Source organism: Arachis duranensis, chromosome 3 (genome assembly GCF_000817695.3).
Source record: "Arachis duranensis cultivar V14167 chromosome 3, aradu.V14167.gnm2.J7QH, whole genome shotgun sequence".
In the NCBI taxonomy this organism is placed as follows: Eukaryota; Viridiplantae; Streptophyta; class Magnoliopsida; order Fabales; family Fabaceae; genus Arachis; species Arachis duranensis.
Window position 1 is genome coordinate 1,380,432 of NC_029774.3, and position 10,116 is coordinate 1,390,547.

The 10,116-nt window shown below is 35.7% G+C and overlaps 1 protein-coding gene across 2 annotated transcripts; it reads left to right on the forward strand.

Moving 5' to 3' along the window:
- Positions 1-308: 308 nt before the first annotated feature.
- On the forward strand, positions 309-6,272 carry LOC107476970 (protein ENHANCED DISEASE RESISTANCE 2). Of its 2 annotated transcripts, XM_016096925.3 has the most exons (20): positions 309-774; positions 874-927; positions 1,365-1,430; positions 1,527-1,588; positions 1,720-1,826; positions 1,926-1,972; positions 2,245-2,345; positions 2,610-2,705; positions 2,823-2,887; positions 2,974-3,045; positions 3,316-3,462; positions 3,628-3,935; positions 4,172-4,235; positions 4,323-4,498; positions 4,719-4,820; positions 4,931-4,981; positions 5,065-5,208; positions 5,353-5,448; positions 5,681-5,782; positions 5,983-6,272. In XM_016096925.3, the coding sequence occupies exons 1-20, from the start codon at positions 493-495 to the stop codon at positions 6,073-6,075; spliced, it is 2,235 nt and encodes a 744-aa protein (XP_015952411.1). In that variant the 5' UTR covers positions 309-492; the 3' UTR covers positions 6,076-6,272. The 2 variants fall into 2 exon arrangements, with proteins under 2 accessions (XP_015952411.1, XP_052114286.1); XM_052258326.1 differs by lacking the exon at positions 5,353-5,448.
- Positions 6,273-10,116: the final 3,844 nt, after the last annotated feature.

Genomic DNA, 10,116 nt, shown 5'->3' on the forward strand with positions numbered 1-10,116 from the left:
TATAAAATAAAATAAAATTATTTTTATATATTTTATTATTTAAAATGTGTATCCTATTATTATTATCATATGAACATAAAAATAATGCTATTTTGGACTAAAAAATCAAATAATAAGTTATTAGAAATACATTTATCATTTGCTATTATAGAAGATCTAAGAGAGATTTTTTTTTTTAAAGAGTTAATTAGACATTGGTTGAAATTACCAGGTGTTACTTTACTCTCTTTTTTTTTTCTTCTTTTTTTTTGCAAAATTCTAATTCCTTAATTTTTATTTATTTATTTATATGACAAGAGAGAGAACGAAGTACATATGATTGATTGATTCCATGCATTGTTCTCTTCTGCGATTCCAATGTACCTTCAAACGTTAGTAGTTACATAAATCCCTCCACCTTCAACACAAAACACAACCACCTACGAAATTTTAAGGTGGTGGTTGGTGTTGGTGCAATTGTTTTCTCTTCTTGAACTCAAGGTGTTCGACAAAATGGGTAGCAGAGAAACTGCAACTGCAAGTGTTGGTGATGGTGGAACAAAACCAATGATAATGGAAGGGTGGTTATACCTCATACAATCCAACCGTTTGGGGCTTCAGTTCTCGAGAAAGCGCTACTTCGTGCTAAAGGGTCACCATCTTCGAAGTTACAAATACCCTCCTTCACTTTCTCGCAACAACAACAACCACCACGACCTTCTTCCTCTCAGAAGTGCTGTTCTTGACTCCACCATTCGGGTCCTTGATAATGGCAGAGAAACCATTAACAGAAAAGTAACTTCCTTTTCTTATCATTATCATAATTTTTTTACTCTGATCTCATTTTTCATCATCCTTCATTGTTTTCACCAATTTTTATTTTTCTTCCTTCAGGTGTTTTTCATGTTCACCCTTTACAGCACTTCCAATCACAGCAATCAACTAAAGGTGACTTCTTCACATTTTCACCATTTTTTTTCCATTCATTTTTTTTAGAACTATCTAGATCAGGTTGATCCATAAGCATTGGGTTGGTTGAGTGGATGCCAAGATCTTCGATGTTAGGCAGCCATATTAGCTGATTCCTGGGCAGGTCTAAAGAATGCAAAAACTAAAAGTTAAATTGGGGATTAGTCCAATAAGTAGAGTGAACCTCATCCACTGAAAAGCATTTTTATCTATTGTCACTATTGTACGAATTATGTTGTAGGTAGTAGACTAGTAGGTACAAGTCAAGCCCATGATAAAGAGCTGCTCTGGTGGTTTTTAACTAGTTATCATGCTTAAGAAACTTGAGGCCTTTTTGCTATTACTGGCATTTTTATTATTTGAGAGTTTGGTACAATGTAAAATTATGAAGTGTGAATGTTAACAATTGATTATAGTTAGGAGCAAGCTGTCCTGAAGAAGCAGCAAGGTGGATTCACTCCATTCAAGAATCTTCTTTGAAGGTATGCCTACAACTTGAATGGATTTTTAGGGTGTTTTAGTTTTATTTCATATTCAACGAAGAAACTGTTGTTATGAACTGTGTGTTCACTGTGCAGGGTGCTCCTTGTACACGAGATAATGTTGTAGCTAGTTCTAAGAGAAGATGGCACTCATTTAGGTCTAGCAGCTTAAATTTTCATCTACCATGCATTGTTCTTTATGAATGAAAGTTCTTAATTTGTCTGATTAAAGATCACTAGTGCTGTTTTCTCCATGCCCTTGATCATTTTTCTCATGCTATGCTTGCAGATTATGTGGGTTGTCCAATACGACTCACTCTGGCTCTGTAGATTGGACCATTGGTTCATCTGATGTCGTTGCTCCTTCATCTTGGATAATCTTTGGTTGCCAAAATGGTAAGGATTTAAGTCTGTTCTGTTTCAAAAAGAAAATTGTTTCTTTCTAAAGATCTAAAATCTGCACATACATTTTTTGTGGGTGTAAATGTAATGTAGGATTGCGACTATTCAAGGAAGCAAAAGAAAGGGATTCACGTGGGAAGGTTGGTAGGATTTCTGTTCCAAAAAATAGTGTTCAGAAGATAGAAAAATACGGATGAAATGTTAACCCTATAGTAATCAATGATTAATTCATGATTGGTTCTGTGGGATGAATTTGAGCTTGCTTCGCTGCTGATTCATTGACATAATAAGCTTGTGATATTCTAATGAGAACCCTCTCTGCTGACGTTCTATCCCTGTGAGATTCCTTTTATATCATTCAAACAATATTTATGGTTGAATTTGAATTTTTTGCATATGGTCACATCATCAGAAGTGGGATGATCACCCTGCAATCATGGCTGTTGGTGTGGTTGATGGAAGTTCCGAAGCCATTTTCCAGACTCTTATGTCACTTGGTCCTTCAAGATCAGCGTAAGTCCATTAAGTTCACATGGCATTCTTATAGTAGACTTTTTATGTTGTTCCCATTTTCCGCACATATCTTCTCATTGGATGCTTTGTTTGAAAACATAGGCCACAACATTAAATAAAGATTCATTGTCTTCAAATAAAAATTGTAATCGGATAGGTCAGAGCCTTTTAAAAAGTGTAATTTTATAAGCCACGATTACTGTTGCCATTTGCATTATGGTATTATTGAGTTTGTTTCTATGCCTATTGTTTATTGACTCGCAGATGGGATTTCTGTTTCTACAAAGGCAGTGTGGTTGAGCACGTAGATGGTCACACTGACATCATTCACAAAGAGCTGTATAGGGATTGGTTGCCTTGGTAAGATTCAAACATGAAGCCTTCAATGCTGATTATGTATCACTACTTGTTTCAAGGCATTATATCGTACCTGTCTTTCCTAGCAGTAGTTTAACGATTGCATGTCCTGCTTTACAGGGGATCAAAATCAAGAGATTTCTTGTTGCAGCGTTATTGGAGGAGAGAAGATGATGGAACCTATGGTAATAGAGTCATATGTGGAAGAAACTGGCTGAAAATACACACAGATTATATTGAAACTAACTACATTTGGTTTTTCTTGACACAGTTATTCTTTACCATTCTGTGTATCACAAGAAGTGTCGGCCACAGAAAGGCTGTGTACGTGCATGGCTTAAAAGTAATGTATGCTTAAACTTTAGAATATGAACATTTCTAGCTCATGCTATCAGCTTTTTCTGCACTGTATCTCTAGATAAATTAGGCATTACTACTTGAAATTATGACGTTCCTTGGTCTTGGTCTTCTTCTTCTGAACTAAAATAGTTCACTTATTCTTGAATGTTTCTCTATGTATGTCGGTGTCATTGTTCATTGGTGCCTACGTTTTGCTAGAAAGACAGCTAACTAAAAAAAAGTTATGATTGTGACCACATGCGTTCTTTTGTAGGTGGAGGTTATGTTATATCACCAGTGAGCAATGGAAAACAATCAGTCGTAAAACATATGCTTGCCATTGATTGGAAGTTCTGGAAATCCTATCTTAAGCCTTCATCAACACATTCCATGACCATTCGTATGCTTGAGAGAGTTGCTGGTAATCTCTTATTATTATTTTTTTTAAAATTCTTTTCTATTGATAACTTTATATTAATGACATGAATGTTATATGCCATTTGCCAACATGTATTTTTTATGTTGTTAGACTGTATTATATTACAGTCAAAGATTACGACGATCTATATTTTGCATGTTCTTATAGCATTGCGGGAGTTATTTAAAGCTAGACGTGGGAATTGTCGTTCATCTGATAGTTCATCTGGAGAGTTGACAAGAAGCATCGGGCTTAGTTTGAAGGAAGGAGATGTCAACTCTGATAGCCAAAGGCAGGCAGTAGATGAGAATGCCCAACATATCTCAGATGGAGTAGTAGATCAAACACAATCAGAGCATGCAACCCTTGTTAGCCTAAATGATGCTGATGATGAGTTTTTTGATGTTCCAGAACCATCAGACAGTGACGAGTCGGAAAATGGATGGATGCCTGATTGTAGTCACAAGAAGTCTCCGGTAAAAAGCTGTTTGATATTATAGTCTAGAAATTTAGCATGTTATTACCTCTTTATGACTCATCAGATGCTTGCAATAAGTATATTCACCAACAGTCTCAAGTCATACTGTCCTCTGGCATATTTTAGCTATAAGTCTATAACCCTTATAATGCATGTAGTGCACTTGTCTTGTACTTTTAGTTGGAAAACTATGCTAAACTTGGCATTTTTCTCCTGTGAATTTGATTGTTTCAGGACTTGCGTCAACCTAAGTTGTCAACAGCTGCTAATTTTGTGAAAAAATTGCATGATCTTGCAGGTGATTAATATAATATGTATGACATATCAAGATTATCCATGATTTTATTCTTCTATAGCTAACAATATTAGGCACCATACAATGCAGTTCAGAAGAAGGGTTATGTGGACTTACACGAAATGGTCAGAGAAGAAAGTACCTTATGCGCCTATGGATCAACTCTTCCAAAAGATTCCTCTTGTACATTACCTTGCAGCTGGGCAGAAGCAGATCCTTCCACTTTCCTGATTCGTGGGGCAAATTACCTCGAAGACCGCCAGAAGGTATACGTGAAAAATGTTCATTTCACTTAGATAAATATAGGGACAAAAAGGGAAAAAAAGGTACTTTAATTATGTCATTCACAAAGGATCCACTGCTGCTTGTGAATGTTCTGTTTTATTCCATTCTTTTAGTGCATTTGTATCATTTCATGTGCCAGTCAGTTATGGCTTATATTTGTTTGTACAAATTTATTCCTTTATGGGGGTAATCAACTACTAGGTTAAGGCAAAGGGAACCTTGATGCAAATGGTTGCTGCAGACTGGCTGAGATCTGATAAAAGAGAAGATGATCTTGGTGGCCGACCAGAGAGCATTGTGCAGGTCCGTTATTTTTCTAATGATTTTCGGTTCCAAATGTTGATAATATTCAGGCAATGCATTTTCAACTTATGATTAACATATTGACTGAGAAAAATCAACTGATGATACAGAAATATGCAGCAAAGGGTGGGCCCGAGTTCTTCTTCATTGTAAACATTCAGGTTGGTTAATATTCATCTGTTTATGTTGTTCTTACTTAAAACTCGACATAATTAAAACTAATTTGATTGTTTATACGGACCAGGTTCCAGGTGCAACTACATATAACCTGGCATTATATTACATGATGACTACACCTGTTGAAGATACCCCTTTGCTTGAGAGTTTTATCAAGGGTGATGATACCTACCGAAATTCAAGATTTAAACTCATACCATACATATCCAAGGTTGGTAGAAGTCATCACTGGTTCTATATATATATTAGAATCTCTGATCCCCAATGGTTATATTTTCATCCACAACCAAACTTATGTTTTCTTCTCCTTTGCGCGTTATTTGAAATGTTGAATGTGTCATAAATCATGTTTCAGGGTTCGTGGATAGTAAAACAAAGTGTGGGAAAGAAGGCATGCTTAATTGGTCAAGCATTGGAAATTAACTATTTCCAAGGGAAGAACTATTTGGAGGTAAATTTTGAACTAATAATTAGACCAAGGGAATGAAGATAAAGATTTAGGGTATTAAAAGGTTCTCTCTTTCTTTGCATTTATGTGGTCCATGAAGAAAACCTTAAAATAAGTTGAAAGGAAGTGAATGATTGGAACTTTTGTGGTATGCATGCATCACATGTTAAACTCTCAATCATCTTACAATGATTTGAAAGAATGCTGATGTTGAAATGATGACATCTATTTTCAGCTTGGGGTTGATATTGGATCGTCAACTGTTGCAAGAGGTGTTGTAAGTCTTGTCCTTGGATACCTCAATCATCTAGTTATTGAAATGGCCTTTCTAATACAGGTATAAATAACAATCACGTTCCTTTTTATTTTGAAGTAATTGTCACCATTTCCTCTAGAAGGGTGTTATTGAACGTATTTATGTACTGTCAACATACCATTCGTTCATGATTGGCTAGGACCTATACCTGGCCAATGGTAAATGGATGATATGTCGGCTCAGAATATGATATTGACTACTGTGTTTTATGTGTTGTTAAGGGGAATACGCCGGAAGAGCTTCCGGAGTTCCTTTTAGGGACATGTCGCCTTAACCATCTAGATGCTTCCAAATCAGTTTCTTTGAAGCCTTGATTTCTCAATGAGATATTTAAGTACCTTTGGTCTTATGAAGGAGGTATTTAAGTACCTTTGGTCTTATGAAGGAGGTTGCCATGTTGTATATAAATTGAAACAAGGAGAGTTCTTTGGTGGCTCCAATTCCTTTAATTGAATTCCAAAAGCCATTATTTTATTCAATCAAAGCAGTTTGTGATGATGTTTGGTACTAATCTTTCAAAACAATTGCATATCTTCCTTAGTTTTTGTTAGTAATGTAAATCACACATGAAGCTGATGCATAAAAAATATTATTCCATTTTTACCCCTAAGTTGTCTTACTTAAGAAGAATGTATCCAATTCATAGTCATAAACTACTTTATAGGTGGTACAAGATAAAGCGAATAAGCGATTTCAATTTTCAATTTTCAGAGACACTACTACATGCAGCCACACTCATGACACACATGGGTCCATATTCCAATTATGCGCAGTACATTGTTTTGTTTGGCAAGCAAAACTATAAGAAATTCCATATTTTCAAGGCAGACATAACTTTAAAGATTATTCCAATAAACTAGGGTAATTCACTTCAATAAATTGTTTGAAGATCAAAATTAAACAGATGTCCCAAATTCAAATTGGTTATATGTCTGTTCTAAATAATTTCATGTAAATCGAATCTAGTTAAGTCGAATTACACCAATACACATAAATCGAATTAATTGAATGAGATGCATGATCAAAATATATATCTCAACTCTAGAAGCAGACAAGATCCCAAATAGCATGAAAATAACTATAACTATAACCATAACCATCATATGGCAGTTTTTTGCCTTCTCTGAAGATCCTCTGATGAGCAACATACTAATTGTATCCAATATGGTCTGCTCTTGGCTTTCCTCTTTTCCCTCTTCATTTCCGTAGGATATCTTGCCGGTGAGTTCTATTCTTTTGCAGTGTCGTTATTAGAGCTTGAGCTGAAGGCGATTCTTCAGTTTTATCAACACTTGTAGGAAGGATATTAGAATTAGTATTTTCTTCTTCCTTTTCAAGTAAAGTCTGAGCATCACAAGAATTAGAAAACTGAACATGAGCAGACTCTAACTGTATATCACGTATTGAAGCATTTGTTATTACAACAGAATTTGAACCAAGTGGGGAATCATCTTGGCCAAGCACAGAAGGGAACTCGGCACTGTCTTTTTCCTTCAGATTAACAGCTCCACCAGCCACTTGAGGATCCAAGTTAACTGCATCTCTAACTGATATTGCAGAGTCATCTTCATTTTCACCAATACCAGTATCCGAAGGGACTATAATTTCAACTTCTTCAACATATGTTTTGATCTCATCCTTTCCCTTCAAACTAGTCCCCAGTTCAGATGTAAAAACGCAATCTCTCACATTTTCATCAGCATATATCTTATTTTCAGGCAATATATCTGGCATCACTTCAGCTTTGTGGGGATCTGATACAGTTGACAAGCCAACATTCATTGCATCCTTAACTGCCATTATAGACTCCCCTTCACATGTTTCACCCACAACAGCATCAGAAGGGGTTATAATTTCATCCTCATCCTGATCAGACCTAATCTTGTCCTTCCCTTTCGAATTAGTATCCAATGCAGCAGATGTCAGACTGAAATCTGTTACATTTTCACCAGGAACTAAAGCATATACCTCTTCTCTTTCCTAATATATGCTGTTACCTCTTCTCGAAGTAGACCAGGAACTAAAGCATATACCTCAAAGCAATCCTTCTGCACACAAAAATTTCCATTGCAATGAGGAAATTGCATATAAAAATTATATTCTACTTGAACACAAGATAAGCTACTTACAGTTTTTTGCACATTGATTTTTACCCAATCAGCAGGCAAGTCAGCGAGTGAACTAAAGTGCCAAGCATAGGCTGGCAGCATATTTCAACCATTAACCATACAAACAGATATTTCAATGAGCCATGAACACAATCAAGACAAGATAGGGGACGTTGGTTCTTTGTTAGGAGGTTTGAAAGATTCTACACGAGGTTACCTATTCATAAATATAAGCCAGTTCGGGGTATGTCCTGGCAGCAATGAAAACAACTGATTCAAATACACTCAATTTTCAAAATGCACATATAACTTCATAGGTGAAATAGCAGCCATATTGCTGTGGAATACCCTCAGGAACCGCCTCTTGATTCTCACTTTTGTCCTCAAGTGGTGGCTCAGCCTTGTCCGCAGAATCTGCTGCTGACATAGCTTCAGCAGGTAGCACAGATTTAGTCTCAAAAGGTTGCTCAGACTTATCATCAGAAGGAGCCTCTGCCTTAGACTCTCATGATTATAAAAGAGTAGGGTCATCCCCCCAAGAGAAACATGCTTTCAAGAAAGACGATGCCACTGAACTAAAAGAGTATAAAAGAGTATAATAGAACTAAATTTCAATCACCAAAAGAGTATAAATTCATACATAGTCAAATGGAGACATTAAATAATTCGGCAAACAAATAACAACACAAACGTAAACAAAATATAATATGGTATGTCATTAGATGGTTCATATGCCCACAAGAAAATAATAAAAATAAAAATAATAATAAATATCCTATGTTATAAATCTAATCTTGTGAAAATTCATAATCATCACGATGGTGATTATCATACAGCTTATTAAGATTTTCAATAGCATTTTCTTTGATCTTATAGCTGATCATTTTATGATTCTTTAACACGAGTGAGACTGCAATCTTCATACGAACCCCATCATCCACCTAATAAAATTTGAATAATTACACATTAGGCTTAACTACCTAAATATAAAAGAAAGAACGAAGGAAAAGATTAGTGCATAACATTACCTTTATGTTAAAATGATCATCTTCAAAACAAGCTATCATCCAACTTGCAACCCACACATCCGCGTCACTCCTACATATTGAGGAAGCTATATTAGAGTATTATATAATTACATAAATTTCATATCAATAACTACTAATTATACGATCTTACGATCCAGTTTCGAGAGTCCGAAGGCCTTCTGGAACTTCAAATTAAAATTGTGAAGAAATCAGATTTAGAGTGATCTCAAAGTCATAGAATGAACGATCTTCCAATACCTCGTCCAAATAAATGGCCTGTTTATATCTATGTTAGAGTTTGCTTTTTTAGTCATATATGTAGATAATTAACAAAAAAAAGAAAAATATAGTTACTAATTTCAAGGCTGTCCTCTTTCGCTTGAATTGTTTCTCAATGGGTAATGGGTCTAGCAAAATGATTTGTCTTTTAACACGATCAATCACTATGAGATACCAGTGTTCATGACCTTCGTTAGTAATTTCAGATACAGGGATAAAGACCTAATCAAGAGAAAGTCATTTTAGTTATTAAAATTATTTTATGCCAATATTTGCTAATATAAATTTAAAATGATATAAACTTACTCTTTTTAAGCAGTCAACTTTGTCTAAATAAACATATGTGATACAAAACGGCAGACGGTCGGGATCCAATTTTGTCTTCTCTGACAGTTACATTATTTCAGCCACTAGTTTATATGCGCAATACAAATAACAACTACCAATATTATTTTAGTATACACTCCTATATATCGGTTCGGATCGGCCGGTTGAACCGGTTGAACCATGAACTGTTACAAAAAACAACTCGGACAAATGTTAAAACTCCCAATTTCAAAAAGCTCAATTGAACCGTCAAACCGGCCAAGAACTGGTCGGTCGAACCGAACCGTCACCTGGCCGGATTTTTGGAATAAGAAAAAAACGCAAAGTTCTGAAAACGGTTCGAATTGACTGGTCGAACCGATCAAATCGTGAATCGAGGAGAAAAGCGATTCAGACCAAGATTCTGAAAACCGGTTTGAACTGGTCGGTCGAACTGTAAACCGATATATAAAACGAATCGGTCATATATCAAAACCGAAAGATTCAGAAACCGTCGTTGGACCATCGAACCGGTCGAGAACCGGTCGGTTGAACCGAACCAAGACCCGACCGGTTTTCCAAAATTTGCTCAAAACGGTGCCGTTGGTTAGAGGAACCCTAAGCAGTAACCAAA